The sequence below is a fragment of the Leucoraja erinacea genome, chromosome 24 (assembly GCF_028641065.1).
Source record: "Leucoraja erinacea ecotype New England chromosome 24, Leri_hhj_1, whole genome shotgun sequence".
Taxonomy (NCBI): domain Eukaryota; kingdom Metazoa; phylum Chordata; class Chondrichthyes; order Rajiformes; family Rajidae; genus Leucoraja; species Leucoraja erinaceus.
Window position 1 is genome coordinate 15767504 of NC_073400.1, and position 20146 is coordinate 15787649.

Below are 20146 nucleotides of genomic sequence, written 5' to 3' on the forward strand. Positions count from 1 at the left end.
TTTTTTATAACACCCAAAATAAAAGCAGACAACTTGCTGTACAACAACACTGTTGGAGGCTGTGTGGGAGTATGTAGGCAGACCACGCATATTTTCTGGAACTGTGTAAAGATAAGGCCATACTGGGAAAATGGTAACGCAGCTGTTAAAAATATATTGGGTTATAAAATCCCACATACCTGCCCTGGGGCACATTAAAGATATTGTAAAGATAGAAGATACATATTTGATTAAAGTTTTGTTTGCAGCAAGTAAGAAGGCCATTACCAGGCAGTGGCTTTATTAAAAAAAATGTGAACAGTGGCGAGAAATTGTGCGAGACATCTTTACTATGGAGAAACTGACATATTTCTTGAGAGTCAAGGAGAATTCATTTGAGAGGATCTGGGGAAAATGGACCGTTCATTTGAGCCATGACACCAACTAGATAAATGCCGAGCTAGATATGGGAAGATTGTGATATATAGAACTAGATGGTATGTTTGTGCGAATATTGAAATATCTCCAGATAACTAATCAATGTTTTTTTTTTATTTGGTAAGTGAACCACACGGTCTTATTTCATTTAAAAAATGTATTTACCTCTTTTTTCCCTATTTATTATTTTTTTTTATTTTAATTGTTTTTCTTATTTTGTTTTATTTATGGTGATGGTGTTGCACTGTTTTGTATATATCTCTGTGGAAAATCAATAAAAACTTAAGTGAAAAAAAAAGAATGTCCTTCCTCAAATTACAGGACCAAAACTGCACACAATACAACTATACAACTGCAGAAGGACCTCTTTGCTCCTATACTCAACTCCTGGTGTTATAGTGTTGGAGTGATTGAAATATGTAATGCTACTAAAATAGGTCAAGGCTTAATCAAAGTCATGATGAGCTGGCAACTGTTAAACATTTCCCTTATTCTCAGTGCCATGTAATTATTGAAAAGTTAAATTATAATTCCGGTTGAGGAGAATTGCATTGACTGGTCCCTTAGAAATGTAAGTCCTTTTCACTTGGGTTCTTTTTCATTTTAAACTATCTTCTAAGTACAGTTCCCTCACTTTGTTATCATATAATGACACAGCACCAATATGCCTGTTTCACTCTTAAGCAACTTAAATCCTATACCACCCTTTATTACAAAAACATTTGTAACTATAAGTCTCCTGCTACTGCAGAAACCCCAATTAGGACTGACGTTAGTCACCTGGTATTAATGTAGTTTAATATCATTTATAGAAACATCTAAGTTGCACATTTAAGTTTCAACTGTTCATTGGCTACTGGATTGATTTAGAGATACAGTGTGGAAACAGGCCTTTCAGCTCACACAGACCATCCGTACCCTAGTTTAGTTTTGTTTTTAGTTTAGAGATACAGCGCAGAAACAGGCCCTTCGGCCCACCGAGTCCGCGCTGACCAGTGATCCCTGTACAATAACACTATTCTACACACCAGGGACAATTTACAATTTTACCAAGCCAGTTAGCCTACAAACCTGTATGTCTTTGTAGTGTGGGAAGAAACTCCACTCAGATAGGATCGAACCCGGGTCTCTGGCACTGTAAGGCAGCAACTCTACTATATGCAGTGAGTGAGATTATATAAATGTAGCTTGAAATTTTACTTAGAATGTCTTTTAATTCTCGGGAGCAAAAACACTATGTGCTGGAGTTACTCAGTGGGACAGGCAGCATCTCTAGAAGACATGGATAGGTTATGTTTTGGGTCAGGACCCACCTTTAGACTTTTAATTGTTGGAAATGACCGACTAGGGTATGATGTTGGCGTTAATCATTCATACTTGATATGCCTTATTAAAATCCCATCCTGAAGGAATGCCGCATGGGGATTTTCAGTTGCTCTGCAAACAGTCACTAGAGGGCAGCACTGTGCCATACTTGTTAGAGCTGCTGTTTCACATCTCTGGGGTCCCGGTTTTGATCCTGATCCTGGGTGCTACCTGTGTGGAGTTTGCATGTTCTCCCAGTGTCCACGTGCGATTCAACACCCTCTGACTAAAGAAATTCCTCCTCATTGCCTTTCTAAAGGTACATCCTTTTATTCTGAGATCTACGCTGTATCTTTCAATCACTTCAATCAAGATTCAAGAGAGTTTATTGTCATGTGTCCCTGATAGAGCAATGAAATTCTTGCTTATTAATCAATTATTGAATAATTCGAAAGTGGAAAATGTAACATTCCAAAGAATTGCCTTCAAAACCTTGAGTAAAGAAATTTACATCGCAACGGACCATAAAAGATCTCTTTACTTAAATTAGATTGTATTAATGAACCAAATAGATTGTATTAATGAACCTTGGAAGTTGAAAATTAGTCAGAATATTTGAAATATATAACCACATGACAAGAAACAGTGGAAAAATACATTTATTGAAACCTTCCATTAAAAGCACATGATCAAACACCTCAAAAACATTATTCAAAGACAGCACAGTGAATATATTTGCAAAGCCTATGAGGTTCTTTCTTTTATAAAGATAAATGTAAATTCAATGCGAAGGTTTTATGCAAGGAACCAGATTGATTAACTCTCCTATCATCAACTAGAGAATGGTCCTGACCTACCATTTACCTTATTTGAAACCTTTGAACAATCTTTCATAAGACTTCACTGGACTTTAAATTGCACTAAACGTTATTCCCTTTATCCTGTAGCTGTACACTGCGGACAACTTGATTTTAATCACGTGTAGTCTTTTCTTTCACTAGCATGCAACAAAAAATCTAAACTAAACTAAACTGAACTAAACTAAACTGAATTGCACTTCTTATGGGCCTGTCCCACTTAGGCACTTTTTTTGGCAACTGTCATAGTTGTAGCAGGTCGCCGAAAAACCGGCGACTGGACCCACCTACGACAATGTCTATAACAACCTACCTCCTAGTCGACATCAAGCTACGGCAAACTACCAACAACCGGCGACCCATTAGGACGTACACCTACAATCACACCTACGACAACCTATGTTCACCCACTACAAGCTATGACAAGGTAAGACAATTTAGTCGCCGGTACCTGTCGCCAGTTAACATAGGTTGACGTAGGTAGTCGTCTTCTTCGGGGGGGGGTGGGGGGGGGGGGGGGGGGGGGGGGGGGGGGGGGGGGGGGGGGGCAATGGCAATGAAAATGAAATGAAAATGAGATGAGTTGTTTGGCCTGCCCTGTGCTTGAAACTGAAATGGCAATGGAAATAAAATGAAATGAAAATGAGATGAGTTGTTTGGCCTGGCCTGTGCTTGAAACTGAAATAACAATGGAAATTAAATTAAATGAAAATGAGATGAGTTGTTTATCCTGCCCTGTGCTTGAAACTGAAGTGGCAATGGAAATGAAATGGAATTAAATGAAAATGAAATTAGTTGTTTGGCCAGCCCTGTGCTTGAAACTGAAATGGAAATGGAAATGAAATGAAATGAGTTGTTTGGCCTGCCTGAAGCCACTCATTTCGGCCAACAAGACCTCTATTAGCCGAGAAACCAGTCCCTTTTTTGCCCAAAATGCCCGTATTGGCACAGGAAGAATATTTTGGCCCAAAAGGCCCATGCCAGGCCAGGAAACGTCCAGAAAAAGTGCCTTTCACTGAGATTTCACTCAGAATTTTTTTAAAGAATCCCTTCAGCCCATCAGGCCTGTACTAGCCCAGGAGGAGCCCCTTCGGCCCATCAGTAAGTAATCCCCCTGCAAGTATTAAACCTCAGCCCAATATGTTTCTCCCTCCCTTCATTGGCTCCCTGTGAGATCCAGGCCAGGATACTTCCCTCCTTCATTGCTGTGATCTGCAGAAATAGATGAAAAATGTCTAAAATTGATTCTCCACCCTCTCCCCCTTCTCTCTCACAGAGTCTCTCACCTGTTTTGGGCAGAATTTCAGACAGTTTCTGAGCTGCCAGCCCACCAGCCCTGAGTGACTGAGCTGCCAGCACACCAGGCTTGTGTGACTGAGCTGCCAGCCCACTAGGCCTGAGTGACTGAGCTGCCAGCCCACCAGGCCTGAGTGACTGAGCTGCCAGCCCACCAGGCCTGAATGAGTGAGCTGCCAGCCCAAGATTCCATTTGGCCTACAATGTCCATACTAGTCCTCTGGAAACCAGCCCCTTCAGCCCACAACACCCATACTAGCGCTCCAGAACCACCCCCCCCCACTCCCAATTGGTGGAGAGGTGAGATATTGTGTTGGGGGGCTAGCCCTCCCAACGGGTCCCACTTAGTCTAGTGGCTTTTAAATGTTGTTATTGCAGCTGCTTTAACTACCTCCTCTAACTACAGCTTGTTCCACATACCCACCACCCTCTGTGTGAAAAAGCTATCACTCTACTGGCTATCTGTGTGAAAAAGCTATCATTCTACATAGCTTAACAGCTATCCTGTTAAATCTTTCCCCTCTCTCCTAAAACCTATGTCCTCTGGTTTTTGATTCCCCAACCTTGGCCAAAAGACTCAGTGCATTCGCCCCATCTATTCCCCTCATGATTTTATGCACCTCTATAAATCTTTGCCTCATTCTATTTCTGATGCCTACTTTGATGAGGTATTTTCCTTTCTGCAATGGGCAACAAGTTGCTGTTTTCTTTTGTCCAAACACTTGAACAGATTGCATGGGCCTGTTAGCGAGCATGTTTCTGGAAGATTCTGCTGCATGAGCAGTGGGGAACACTGCAACGGTACATTCTGTTCCTGAATATTGCAACACAGGTGGCAACGTGTCAGCAAATAATGATCTGCAAGTTTGGGATTTGCATCCTCTTTCAATGGCTTGGTTTGGTTTCATTTGGTTTGGTTTGGTTTTTTGGCATGTGAACCAAGGTACAGTGAAAAGCTTGTTGTTACGTGCTATCCAGTCAGTGGAAAGACTATACATGATTACAATCAAGCCATCAACAGTGTACAGATAGAGGATAAAGGGAACAATGTTTACTGCAAGATAAAGTCCAGGAAAGTCCAATCAAACACAGTCCGGACGTCTCTACTGAGGCAGATGGTAGATCAGGACTGCTCTCTTGTTGTTTCTTAAAATGGAGATTGATAGATTCTTGATCTCCGTAAGAGAGTCAGAGGTTACGGGGAGAAGGCAGGAGAATGGGGTTGAGAGAGAAACATAGATCAGCCATTATTGAATGGCGGAGTGGACTTGATGGGCCGAATGACCTAATTCTGCTCCTGCCCTATGGTCTTACCTTTAAGGTCATCACCATCATAAGCACCATTCTTTCATTCTTTAATTCAATTCAACTCATCAAATGCAATCAGGAAACAGCAGAATGCACTGGACATAACAAAAGGTATAGATCTCAACAACAACACTGCTAAAGCATTAAAGATTTATACTTCACAAAGATCTGCAGCATTCCAACCTCAAACAAACATCACAACTCAGTAGATCTGGGCACAAAATAACACTGACAATTTAATTTGCTTAGTTTATAATCATTGCTTCAAATTAATATAAGATTGCTTCTCGGAGGCAACTTCTTAGAATTTAATAACGCTTTCGATTTTTAAAGGCATTTTAATATATTTCCGTGAGTGATTCTGCTGTTTGCTGGCCACAGTGCAAATGAACAAGAACGTTTTATGGCAATTCATTTTGAATATAATGACCACAAATTTTTTTTTCTGCACCTGAATGTAATTGAAGTCCTAGTTCTGTGGGGATTTTAAATGAGGAGGTGCCACAGAAAATCTCCCATGCAATATCAGACTGTTTCAAAATCCTGATGAGTCAGCATCAGACTCACCAGTGGATGTTTGCTGTACCAATTCTCAACTCCAGTTCCCTTTACCCCCTCCCCACTCACTGGAGACAGCAAAATGCCTCATCACCAGAACTCACCAACAAGCACCAAGACCTGGCCCGGCCTGGCCCGGCCTGGCTGGTGGTGAGAGGGGCCCACCCGGTCAGATCCCTTCCTGCACCTCTGGGGTCTTACTGCCAGTGCACGCTGCTCTCGGGATGGCTGCTACTGAGAGGAGATTGTTGCCCACCTCTCCTCCGAGTGTTGATTTGTGAAGAGAGTCTGGAGAAGGTTGCTCCGTAACAAGGACTCTCTGATTTACGGACTGTTCCCAGGGGGGACACATTCGGAGACGGACGTCAAGTGTTTGCTGGAAGGTCATCAACTCGGTAAAAGATGTTCTTTGGTCTACCCGAAACTTGTTGGACATCCCAGCAGAGCGAGATGTCCTTCTGGGAATGTTGCCGAGTGGCCTGCTCCAGACAGCAGGAGTACATACTGAAGTTCGGTGCAGCCAACGCCAAGGCTCTGTGGGGGGAGGACCACAGTCTAGGGTCTTTCCGCTACAGGACATCGGGGGGATGGGGGGGCAGAGTCCGGTGGGGTTACCCCTCAAACAAGGAAGGGATATCACCCCAGGGGGCCACAAGAGTGGCAAGGCTTGGTATAACAGTAGTTGTGGACACTACTGAATGTGACACTAATGAATATACAGATGCTGAGAATGTTGCAAGAGTTTTATCACTGTTCTTGTTGTATTTAATAAGGTTTATTATTGGGGAAAGAAACGTTCCTCTCCCGCTCACCAGGGCCCTGTGTGCCCTCTCTCTATTAACTCACTGGGGCCCAGCTTGCACACCACGTTTCAATTCACCAGGGACCTAGCTCCCAGGCTCCTTTTCAACTCACAGTGCCAGACACCCGGGTTCAATACCGACTTCAAGGTGCTGTCTGTGTGGAGTTTGCCCGTTCTGCCTGTGACTGCGTGGGTTTCCTCCAGGTGCTTGTTTCCTCCCACAACCCAGAAACGGTCAATTGCCTTAGTAAAATTGCCCCTAGTGTACAGGGAGTGTATGTGAAAGTGGGATAACATAGAACTTGTGGGGTCGATGGTCAGCATGGATTCAGTGGGCTGAAGGGTCTGTTTCCATGCTGTATCTTTCAGATAATCAATCATCACACCATGGCCTCAGTTCTGACTTTCTAAAAACTTTATTATAACACAATTTAACATCTAAAAAGAGCAAGTTAGAAGTATGTTGGAATATTAAGTTATGAAATCCAGTACTTCAGAAAATCTGCAATTCAGGCATCATCAAAGTCCAAATGTGCTGCATTATTGAAGCTTTATGCATGAAGTATTATGCTGTGAAATAATTTCATTGATCAAAAATGTCAATGAAAAGAGGCCTGGTAAAATAATTATTCAAAATGCTTTTATTTCTTCACTAATAAAATTCCTGGCAACTCAGTTCTGCAACATGCTTTTTTAAAATGAAGTTTATAAGACTGTTTTTTGGGGATTAGCATCAACAATTGGCATCCATCCACACTTCACACTGCCTTGGCATGGCCACCAGCATAATCAAGGAAAAGTTCCACCCCGGTCACTCCCTCTTCTCCCTTCTTCCAGCAGGCAAGGGGTACAGAAGCGTGAAATCACACACCTCCAGATTCAGTGAGTTTCTTCGCAGCTGTTTTCAGACAACTGAACCATTCTATCACCAACTAGAGAGTGGTCCTGACCTACTATCTACCTCATTGGAGACCCGGTCTTTATCTTGTATTCCCTTTATCCTTTATCTGTACACTGTGGACAGATTGATAGTAATCATGTATAGTCTTTCCGCTGACTGGATAGCACGCAACAAAAAAGCTTTTCACTGTACCTCAGTACACGTGACGATAAACTAATCTAAGCAGCATGCACCAGCAAACTAGGTGTGGGGGAGGGGGGTGGGCACCGTAGATTTATAATCCTCTGCCCTGGGGATATGTCTGCGTTCGTTTGTTTGTTCGTTCGTTCGTTCGTTCCGGTTTAGCCGCTGTGCACCAGCCAACAGACGCTTGTCCTTTGCTTTTTTTTCACTTTTAATTTCAAGTTGTTGTGTACCTTGGTGTGCGTTGTGAATGTTGGCAGACCAAATTCCCTCTGGGGATGAATAAAGTGTATCGTATCGTATCGTATGTAACGGCTAGTCCAGCAGGTGGTGCTCCTGAGTTACTATTTAGTTTAGTTTAGATACAGCGGGGAAACAGGCCCTTCGGTCCACCGAGTCCATGTTGACCAGTGATCCTTGTACACTAACATTATCCCACACATTAGGGACAATTTAAAATTGGTACTGATGCCAATTAAGCTGTCGGGAAGGAACTGCAGATGCTGGTTTACACTAAAGGTAGACACACAATGCTGGAGTAACTCAGCGGTTTGAGCAGCATCACTGAAGAAGAGGAATAGAGTGCTGCTTGACCCGCTGAGTTACTCCAGCTGCATTTTGTGTCAACCTACAAACCTGCATGTCTTTGGAGTGTGAGTGGAATCCAGAACACCTGGGGAAAAACCCACGCGGTCACGGGGAGAACGTACAAACTCCGTACAGACAGCGAAGACAGTCAGGATCGAACCCAGGTCGCTGACGCTGTAAGGCTGCAACTCTAATTTTGCGCCCCCATGTCACCCTTTAAAAGTGCACAACTTGACACCAGTTTGAATAATCAACATCTTTATTGTTGCACCAAACACCATCTGATGAAAAATAAAATCTTAATGTGTGATTTAAGCCATCAACCACAATTAGGGCATTCATGTACAAACTATCTGCCATTATATTGATCAATAATCATGTTGAAGTACCAAACTCCCAACTTAGATTTTAAAAATGGCTGGAATGCTAAACATTTCTGATGGAAACAAATTAAATTATAACATTGTATAATTGTCCCGCCCTTAATTGCACACATTTGTCTAGAACCTCCATTTTTCACAATCAATGCTTCAAGTTTCTGTTATGAATATAAAATGCTTTGTGACATCCTTGCATCATTTAGTAAAAATGAGTTTTCAGTAAAACCTTCTAAACTATGCAGGATTACCAACATTTGTGCTGAGGTAGGCATTTTTAAATGCATGACTTGCCTTGAACATGAACAGGTTTTTATTTGACCAAGGTACAATTCAAATCTCTGTCGTATCTCCTTTGTAGAACAAGTGATTCTTGTTTTAAAAGCCTGATCAACATCTTTGCTTAATTTCCATGTTGCAATCTGTACGTCATTCAAATTTGATAGTTGTAGGAAAGATCACATTGAAACAGTGAATAGGTAAAATTATAAAACGTGTCTGCTGCCTGTTACTCCTGTGCCACTGCGTGCCTTTAGGACCAACTGACGCTCAAGTAAAAATCCAAGTGACCACCAAGAAGACAGGTTGATGTGGAACTTTACTGGTTTCAGCATTGTTGAAAGGAAGGGGAAATGTTTTAGAATGTTTGGTGCAACAAAATGATAAGCCAGTAAAAACATTTGCCATTTCATTCCACCGATTGCTAAAAATACCTGCTGCCGAGGCAAGAGGTTTAATGATATGCTTTGCATGTATTTAGTACCACAGCAAAGGGCATGGATACAAAACAATGGAAGTAGTTCACAATCCAACAATTTTTGATGAAAAATCACCCGAGTAGCGGAATCAACAACCAGAGGACTAGTTTTAAGGTGAGAGGGGAAAGTTTTAATAGGAACTTTTTTCACACAGAGGGTGGTGGGTATACGGAATAAGTTGCCAGAGGAGGTAGTGGAAGCAAGTACTATAACAACATTTAAAAGATACTGTGTAGGAAAGAACTGCAGATGCAGGTTTAAATCGAAGATTGACACAAAATGCTGGAGTAACTCAGCGGGACAGGCAGCATCTCTGGAGAGAAGGAATGGGTGACGTTTCGGGTCGAGACCCTTCTTCAGACACTGGACAGATACATGGATAAGGAAGGTTTAGAGGAATTATAGGGTGGTATAGTGGCACAGTGGTAGAGTTGCTACCGGACGGTGTCGGCGACCTGGGTTCGACCCTGATCATGGGTGTTCTTTGGACAGAGTTTGTATGTTTAGTTTAGAGATACAGCGCGGAAACAGGCCCTGTCGGCCCCTGTCGGCCCACTGGGTATATCCTATACCCACTAAGGACATTTTTTACATTTACCAAGCCAATTAACCTACATACCTGTACGTCTTTGGCGTGTGGGAGGAAACCCACGCGGGTCACGGGGAGAACGTACAAACTCCGTACAGGCAGCACCCGTAGTCAGGATCGAACCCGGGTCTGCATTCGCTGTAAGGCAGTGACTCTACCACTGCGCTACCGTGCTGCCCTAAGTTCTCCCTGTGACCGTGTTGGTTTTCTCCAGGAGCTCCGGATTCATCCCACACTCCAAATACCCACAAGTTTGTAGGTTAATTGGCTTCTGTAAATTGTCCCCAGTGTGTAGCATAGTGCTAGTGCTCAGGGTAATCACTGGTCGACATGGACTCAGTGGGCGAAGGGCCTGTTTCCATGCTGTATCTCTAAAGTCTAAAGGAATTTGGGCCAAATGCAGGCAGGTAGGACTAGCGTAGATGGGGCAGCATGGGCAAGTTGGAGAGAAGAACCTGTTTCCGTACTGTGTGAAACTATGACCTCTTTGATCATGAGACCAGAATAATCAGAGGTGTTCAAAAAAAGGGAGCATATCTATTGCGGTATAGCACCAGACAGTATCAAGGCAGCTATAAAGTAATGGTAACATATTATGGACAGAAAGAAACCAAGCAGCAATTAGTTAAGTTTATAATTTGTATTTTAAAAATAAATATTTTTCTAAATGTACTATTGATGCAGTCATCAAATTACCAACTACAGTGGCACCAAAATCTCCCAACTGTAGAAGATGGGTACAAAAACTAAGAAAGTTGCCCAGCATTTATAGCAGGTTTTTTTGTAACAGACACCATTTTATAATCTACTAATTTGAATCTACATTTATGAAATTAAAATATTAAATCTCTCAGCACATTTTGTGCCAATATGTACCGTGGTTCCAATGATCTTCAAGTAGATTGCAAATGCATATCTTCAGCTTTTTGTTTTACATACATACATTCACTTTGTAAATTTTCTCTCCCTTTTACCAACTTACTGTTTTTTTTAATGCAATGTGGTAAACACGAAATTCAAAACTTTTGTTTCTCTTTAACGTGGAAACTTGCAGACGCAACAATATTGAACCAAAGTTAATCTCTGCGATTGTGAAGATGCGACAAATGAATTGTATTTTGTGTACAGCAGCAGCTGGGAGAACGTGAAACTAAAAAGAGGTAGTTGTGGATATGGAAACCCAATAAGTTGTATCTGTTCAGCACAGTACTAATACTGCAAAATAATGTGAAAACAGAATAATGAATGGATTCCTGCTGAAAAATCACAGATTTCATTCTCAGGTAGTGAAGAAAGTTGCACTCCATCGACAATTCAACAGAAATATTCAGTCACATGGACTAACAAGTTTGCATCAATGGGAGTTGCCTCCTTATATCTATTGTCACTTAAGAAGAAATGTGCTTGTCCTTGGGCTGGGTTCTTATTAATTTTAAATATAATTTTCCTTTCCCTAATTATAATTTGCTGTGAGTCAGTTTTCTGCTAAATATCAAGAAAAGCGTAGCAATTTATAAGAGGGTTACTGTAGCTTGGCGGCCATTTTTGTTCAATGCCCAGAAGATCTTGGTATTTGTTCACTGTTAAAACAACATAAAATTCACCTTGAGCAACCTTTGTCACAGAGGATTTTGTAGATTTATGATTCTGATACCAGATGGCATCGGGGGCTATACTTCTTGTCTATATTGGCCTGCAAGTTGAATCTAAATTTCAGTAACATCTACAATATTTAGAAGCAAATTAACGTTAAATCGTGGGATATCAAAACGCCAGTGAATGGAACTGCAAAACTATTGAAATTTATCTGCATAATAAACTTGCTCACTATTCTAAATTGAAAATTACGTCTCAATAATGCCTTTCAGTATGATCCAACAGTGTAAATGAAGTTGACAGGCTGTTAAGTTTGATAACATAGGGAACACAGCTGTCAGTTGTACCGAGTCAGATCCCACAATGGCAGCTTGAATGCCTCACTGAGGCTAGAGGAGGAATAGCTTTGACTGTTTTGATAGCAACTGAGGGAACAAACCTCTATTCTACTTCAAAATAGTAGCATGGGATTTATGTTAACGTCCATTCAAAAGCGCTGACTATGCCTCAGTTTAATGGTCTGTTGAGTATCAGCTTAGTTTTGCAAAGAGCCTTCAACATTTTTATGTCTCAGGATCTCGCGGGACACGACCATTTGTCGAGAGTTGCTCGTTCTCTCAACCGAGCTCACTCTGCGGCAGAATCGCCACCAATGTTTGCAATGCAGTGCAAATGCAAAAGCCCTCCTTTGTAAATCTACAATTTCTCCCATCCACCAAAGTATTTCAAACCATGTGAACTATGATCAGAGTTTTACAGGAAGTTAACACAAGGTGCTGCAGTAACTCAGCGGGATATGCAGCATCTCTGCGAAAAGAAATAGGTGACATTTCTGGTCAAGACACTTCTCCGTGACATCCAGAAAATAAAATAACAAATACTAAATTAACATAGTTTTTTGTACATTTAAATGTAGGAAATGCACACGCATCATCTGAATAAATTGATTAAATAGTGAAATTCTTCTGCAATTCAAAAAAGTAAACATAGCTTAACTCTAGCATTTGGTATCGGTTATAGTAAAGCAAGAATAATTAAAAAGGTTTTTCAGTTGGTGAGAGGTATTACAATCTAAGTTTTAAATACCATATGAAGCATTATATTTGAAATTAATACCTCAAGTATTATATTCTAAATGTTGTTATTGATGTCACTCCACCATCAGTCTTTACAGAGCTCAGTTTCAAACTGCAGCATGTCATAAACTGGCAACTTATTATACAAGAAAAGTAACAACGTTTAATTTGATACTTTTAATACACTGGTATCCCCTCAAGTCTTAATCCATTTCTGTTTCAACATGGCTTAAGTGTTGGCATCTTACTCAGTCTCTCCCCTTGAGTATGCAATAAATTTTAAATAGTTCTATTTGTGTGTATATATGTGTAATTTGTTAACTACAAGCCTGCGTAGTCCAGCAAAAGGGATACTTTCACATTTGAATAATAATAAAAAATAATTAATCTGCACTGTCAGCATATATCACCATAACCAACTGAATGGGTTAAAATAAAATCAGTAATGGTGGTCTTTCATTTGGTTGCCACTTGAACTTTGTGTATCTAAACTTATACTCATCAATAGTCTCCTTAAGTCAATTAAATTACGAGATAGCAACATGTATATTGTTCGAAGGAGAGACAAAATGCTTTTCTCTATAATTTCAGTATAAAAATAACAATACTTTCATTGTAGAATTTTAAGGTAATAGTTCAGAAGGAGAGTTCTTGCTCAATGGATTGTTTTCTAAATCAGATATTTCTATTTTGTGGGTTTACACTGTTTTAGTTTAGTTTAGTTTAGAGATACAGCATGGAAACAAACCCTTCGGCCCACCGAGTTTCCGCTGACCAATGTGACCCCCTGTTACACAAGCTCTATCCTACACACTCGGGACAATTTACAATTTTTACCAAAGCCAATTAACCTATAAACCTGTATTTCTTTGGAGTGTGGGAGGAAACTGAAGCACCTGGGGAAAACCCATGCGGTCATGGGGAGAACGTACAAACTCCATACGGACAGCACCCGTAGTCAGGATCGACCCTGGGTCTCTGGCGCTCTAAGGCAGCAACTCTACCACTGCTCCACTGTACTGCCCTTATTATTGTAGCATTTAAATGAATCAATTCACTTCCTGACATTTTGCCTCATTTGATCTACCAATTGGTTCTGGATTCAAGATCTCGACAAAAGGGAGATAAATATTCTATGCCTAGTTACAGAATGCTCTTTCACTGTCAATAGCTTCCCATTTTTCAGATTTACTAACAAACCAAACTGTAGTCTGGAGTTTGGTGTTCAGAGATCAAACAGCCAAATGCCTTTCTTTGAATAGAATTGCTTTGGCTGCACCATTTTCTATGGAGAACTATGTATGCGTCGAGAATATGGAAAGAGTAACAGGGTAATAATATAACATCACTCTTTAAACGTCACCTACTACTTAAAATGCATTTACATTTCACATGAAGTATATTTTACATAATGCAAAATTAATAATATAGAATTAAAATGATTAGCTCCAGGCAAACAGTTAACTATTATATAGAGCCTAAAGGAATGTCTAGTTCTCTTCCATTTGGAAGGATGTCTAAAAAGTAGACCGTAATCTACTTCACAGGCTAACATAGGTTGGTCTACACAATTGTAAGCCATGCCAAAAACAAAAGTAAAATGACTCGTGAGGAATTTTGTAAATGGATAGGTTGGCAGCTATAATGTGTTAGCTATTTCCATGGTCAGTGTACCATCCACTATGGAATTGCAATGCAATCTTGGGTTGACAGATGTAGATTTGTAGAGCTGCTCTGGCGGTCCACTGTAACATCCACTGTAGTCATCTTCATGATCACCATGGGTCCGCCACCTCCAACATGCGATATACGTGAATCGGCCACAACAGAACAGACCCCGGCCTGTTTAATATTTCTTACCACTAAAATGCTCAATAGGATTGTTCCTATTCATCGGTTTAACTTGACGGCCAATGCTCAGCAGTTTTACCAGAATGACAAAATATGAAATACGAGCTCAATTGTTTAGACTCTGCCCTTGGTTAAATGTTGATCTCTTTGAAATACCTTGACCTGCATTTTACAAAAAAGTACTGTCGTGTCCCAGTGCAGTTGGAAGTTCCCTGTTAAAGACTAGAATGAAATCAGTGTGATAGGATTTGTAGTCCAGGTATTGACAGGAGTCTTCTGGTGGATGAGGTAGTGAGAACCTTGCAGATTTACTGTTCTTCTGAAGATTCTTGAGAAGCTTTCACTTCTTCTTCCTGTTCTACCTTTTCCTACCACAAAAAAAAAGAGAATTACAATAAGAACTGAAAGTAGCAAGCACCATTTTCCTTTACATCTAATAAATTTGGACTTTCATTGTGTATTTTCCTCAGATTTGTCTTTTGCACTGTAGAAGGCTAGCGATTCATTGATTTATTGAATGAAAGATAAGGCCCACCGATCAGCTGTTCACACTAGTTCGGTTATCCCACTTTCTCATCCACTCATGCACACTTGGGGCAATTTTACAGAAGCCAATTAGCCGACAAACCCGCACGTTTCTGGGATGTGGGAGGAAACCGGAGCATGCGGAGAAAACACGTGGAGAACCCGCAAACTCAAAACAGACAGCAATCTCTTAAATGATATCAAGCTTAACATTGAAAATTACAACTGCTTTAACATCCAGCCTTTTAGAACAGTACAGGAATGGGCCCTTTGGCCCACAATGTCCATGCTGAACAGATGAGGGATTTCCTTTACCCTATAGATGATGACATTCCCGAATGGCATAGGTCTGATTTTACGATTATGTTCACCCATTTAAATGTTTGTAAAGATTCCCTTTTTTAATTTTTTACTTTCAAAACCACAGAAGTTTTTCTCCACTTTCTGTTCGCAAGGCAAGTTAAAATAAAAATGTTTATCTTTATCTAGTCATCGTTTGAGCTGTATGATATTAGTTAGAATGGTAATATAGGGATACAGATTCTCCTGATTGCTAACCATTTAGACACCTCTTCTCATTCCCCAACTGACATTTCTCTCCTGGGCCTCCTCCATTGCCAGAGTGACGCCACATGCAAACTGGAAAATCAGCATCTGAGAATCCACTTGGCGTAGCTTATAATCTAACAGTATTGAATTCTCCAATTTATTTCCACCCCCCCTCTTCTCTGTGCCCCACCTGGATTCATACCCATTTCTACCCTTCCCCCTGTACCCTACCATTTATATTCCTTCCTCTGGCTTCACTTTTCATAGCTATTCTGTCCCTTTTTTCATACTTTTTTGCCCTTTTTATCTCTGGCCTTAGTCCAACTATCTGCCTGTCAACCCCCCCCCCCCCACCTCCCCCTCTGCGGCCCCACCCGTATTCCCCTATCACTCGCTAGGCTTTGTTCTGCCCCCAATACTCTTCCAGCTTTCGTACCCCTCCCCCACCACGATCAGTCTGAAGAAGGGTCCTGACCTGAAACATTCAAACATGTTCTCCGGAAATGCTGCCTGGCCCACTGAGTTACTCCAACAATTTGTGGCTTTTTTTAATACAAATTATCATATTGCAGAATACCATTTTGGGAAATACATTCAGAGGACCAATGTTAACTCCCCTTCCCAATCCCATACTGACCTTTCTGACATGGGCCTCCTTCATTGCCAGACTGAAGCCACAGGCAAACTAGAGAAACTACACCTCAGGGTGGTTTACACAGGACAGTGTAATCTAATTTCACTATTACTTATTCTCAATAGCTCTTAATATTGCACTCTATCAAGCAAATAATTTTCAACATTACTTAGGGACGGTGTCAATCAATAACGGTTATTCAGAGAGGTTCACAGCTTAACCATAAGTAGGGATAAAATAATCAATTCTTAAGCTATTGATTGCTGACTGCATAAGTGAAGTTAAAAGCAGTGCTGCTGTATTTACAGATACCAATCAATCAGTACAACTCAGGAACACCCCACAAAATCTATGCTGAACATGATGCTGAACATGAAAGAGTTGACAAATTGCCCAGATTTGTTTATGAATCATAAACACTGAAGAACAGTCTGAAGAAGAATCTTGACCCAAAACGTCACCCATTCCTTCTCTTCAGAGATGCTGAATTACTCCAGCATTTTGTGTCTGCCCAGATTTGTTGGCAGATAAGGCCATAACTGGGTTATTGCCTAGCTGAGGGGCATTAACCGAGCCTTGCGTCCAGCCAAGTGCTGGCTGCAGGATAACTGGGCAGCTCTGAATCCTCGACGGAGCTTCCCACTTGAATCAAGAAGGCTGCTTTATAGTTGTGTGCATGCCATGTTTTTTTAATATTATTTTTAAAAGAATTATCTTTAGGTGTTGAATGATTGCTGAATTCAAAGGCAGTCGATGATTCAACAATAATGACAGCTTTACCAGAGAGCCTGGATGCAGGGCCAAGCTTGCCGTCCATATCGTATAGTTAAACCTGAGAACAGCCCACAACCACCTAAGACATTGCCAATACGTTGGGAGGCTGAACTGAAGACTACAGCGTATCTCACTGTACAAACAACTGTACAAGTCATTGGTGAAACCGCACTAACAGCACAAGTCATTGGTGAGACCTTGAGACCACACTAACAGTACAGGACATCAATGAGACCACGATCACTGTAAAAGTCGTTGGCGAGAGCACACTACCAAGACATTAGTAACACCACACTAACTACCAAGACATTGGTAAGATCACAGTAACTGTCAAGACATTGCTAAGACCACACAAACTATCAAGACATTGAGAAGACCACAAAAACAGGACAAGACACTGATGAGACCCCACTAACTGCATTAGGCATTGGTGAGACCACAGTAACTGTACTAATTATTCAAGTCAAGTCACATTTATTTATATAGCACATTTAAAAAAACAACTCTCGTTGGCCAAAGTGCTTTACATTTGTTATAAGAATAGCACAACAAAACAAACTACATACATATATACATATAGCCCTCACTCAGAGGACGTCAGGAAAGGCTCGGGAGTATAGATAAGTCTTTAGTCTTGGCTTAAAAGAGTCGATGGAGGGGGCAGTTCTGGTGGGAAAGGGGATGCTGTTCCACAGTCTAGGGGCTGCAACCACAAAGGCGCGGTCGCCCCTGAGCTTATGCCTAGACCGTGGGATATTCAGCAACCCCAAGTTGGCCGATCTGAGGGGCCTGGAGGTGGAGTGGTGAGTGAGAAGACTTTTTATGTAGGTGGGGGCAAGCCCATTGAGGGGTTTGTAGACATGGAGGAGAATCTTGAAGTTTATACGGAACCGCACAGGGAGCCAGTGGAGAGAGGCCAGGATCGGGGTGATGTGGTCCCTTTTTCGGGTGCCCGTCAGGAGTCTCGCTACGGCGTTTTGGACCAGTTGCAGGCGGGACAGGGAAGATTGGCTGATGCCAGTGTAAAGGGAGTTGCAGTAATCTAGGCGGGAGGAGATGAATGTGTGGATGATCTTTTCCAGGTCATCAAACTGGAGGAATTGTTTTATTTTAGCTATCGTCCGAAGCTGAAAGAAGCTAGCTTTTACCACGGCATTGACTTGTTTGTCAAATTTCAGTGCTGAGTCAAATATCACGCCAAGGTTTTTGACGTGAGGTTTGAGTAGTGGGGTAAGGCTTCCACCGCATGCTTGAAGCAGGTAGGTACAGTGCCAGTGGCCAGAGAGCTGTTGAAGATGGCGAGGATGCTGGGACCAGCTGTTGTAATGACGTCCTTTAGGAGGGCAGAGGGGACAGTGTCGAGGGGGTAGGTAGTAGGTTTCATGGTGGTGATCAGTTTTACAAGGGAGGGTAGAGTAACGGGTTGGAAACAGTCTAATTTTGAAGAGCAGACCAATGAGACAGCCAGGTCACGGGTGGGAGGGGAAATATTAGTTCTTAGTGAAAAATGTGGTAAATTCCTCGCACTTAGCAGGGGACCCAGTTAGGCTGGTGCTGGTGGCAGGACAGACGATGGAGGTGATGGTGCTAAAAAGGACCTTGGAATTTTGCGCGTTTTTGGAGATAAGGGTGGAAAAATATTTAGTTCTTGCAAATTTTACTGCTTCCTGGTATTTGTCAAGATTATTTTTCAGGAGTTCAAAGGAAATTTGAAGCTTATCAGATTTGTACTTCCGTTCTGATTTTCTGCATTCTCTTCTTAGAGCTCTGGTGGTATCATGAAGCCACGGCTCGCCTTTAGGCTTAGGCTTTTTCATTTTAAGAGGATCAACAGAATCCAGGACGGAAGAGCAGGTATTATTGACTAAAGAAATTAGGTCGTCTGTACTGAGATGAGGGGTGGTTGCCTCAATAGTGCAGATGTCGGGGGTGGCTATGAGAGCCAATTATTGGTGAGACCACACTAATAGCACAAAACATTGGTGAGACCACACTTGGAGACCGCACACTTGTGCAGTTCTAGTCGTCCTGCTATAGGAAATATGTCATTAAGCTGGAAAAGGTTTAGAAAAGGTTCACCTGGATGCTTGGTTGGGGGTCTTGAGTTATAAGCAGAGCTGGATAGACTGGGACAGTTTTTCCTGGAGCGGAGGAGTGTGACGGGTGCACTTAGAGATATATATAAGCATGAGGGGATAGATAAGGTGGATGTCACTGTCTTTTTTCTAGGGTAGGGGAGTCTAATAATAGAGGGAAAAGATTTAAGATGCGGGGGGAAACATTGCAAGCATCTTCCCCATGTTAAACCGCATGTTCCTCTTCAAACACTTTTCCAACCTTGGGCCAAATGTATAAGTCCTTGCTGGAATCTCCCCAGCAGTGTATCCTGGCTAAAGTAACCAAAGCGCTCTTGTCCAGATCATCTATAATCACTCGTGTTATTTTGATAAAGAATATATTCCAGATTAACTTTTTTACAACTTATTTTTTAGTTTAGAGATACAACATGGACACAAACCTTTCGACCCACAGAGTCCACACTAACCATCGATCACCTGTTCACACTAGTTCTGTGTTATTCCACTTTCTCTCCCTACAAACTAGGGGCAATTTACAGATGGCCAATTAACCTACAAACCCGCACGTCTTTGGGATGTGGGAGGAAACTGGAGCACCCGGTGGAAACCCAAGCGGTCACAGGGAGAGCGTGCAAACTCCACACAGACAGCACCCGAGGTCAGAGTCAAACCCGAGTCTCTGGAGCTGTAAGGCAGCAATTCTACCGCTGCACCACTGAGCCACCCTCATATGATCCATCTCAGCCTCTCTCCTAAGGTCACCACAAGCAAAGCTGTCTTCAGCCAATTCGATTCACTCCATAACAACTGAGAGCACTGGATACTGCCAAGGCGATGGCACCAGATAACATACCAAGCAAAAGATCTGGGCCCCAGATTTATTGCTTGGTATTGGCTTATTATTGCCATGTGTACGAAAAAACAATGAAAAACTATTATTTAATTAAATCAGATCACACTGTTGATGAATACAATCAACACATACACATATACAAAGAGAAAATTACCAGAGTGCAGAACATAGATTTACAGCATTGCAGTTGCAAGATAAAGAGCGATATCTGCAATGAGCTAGGTTGGCCGATCAGGTGCCCCGGTTTCCCCCCACATGAAAAAAACGTTTG

General features: G+C 41.7%; 1 protein-coding gene across 2 annotated transcripts in view; it reads right to left on the reverse strand.

The window, feature by feature from the left end:
• Positions 1-9892: 9892 nt before the first annotated feature.
• LOC129708671 (high mobility group protein HMG-I/HMG-Y-like) overlaps positions 9893-20146 on the reverse strand; it is a 46403-nt gene continuing 36149 nt past the window's right edge. Inside the window, exons 6-7 of one of the 2 annotated variants that reach the window (XR_008725390.1) lie at positions 13463-14830; positions 9893-9961 (exon numbers count right to left, since the gene is read on the reverse strand). Coding sequence is in view for 1 of the 2 variants with exons in the window: in XM_055654580.1 (XP_055510555.1) it covers positions 14771-14830 (60 nt within the window). In the remaining variant the exon portion in view is untranslated. Of the gene's footprint in view, positions 14831-20146 lie in introns of both variants that reach the window. The other variant, XM_055654580.1, reaches the window with a different exon arrangement.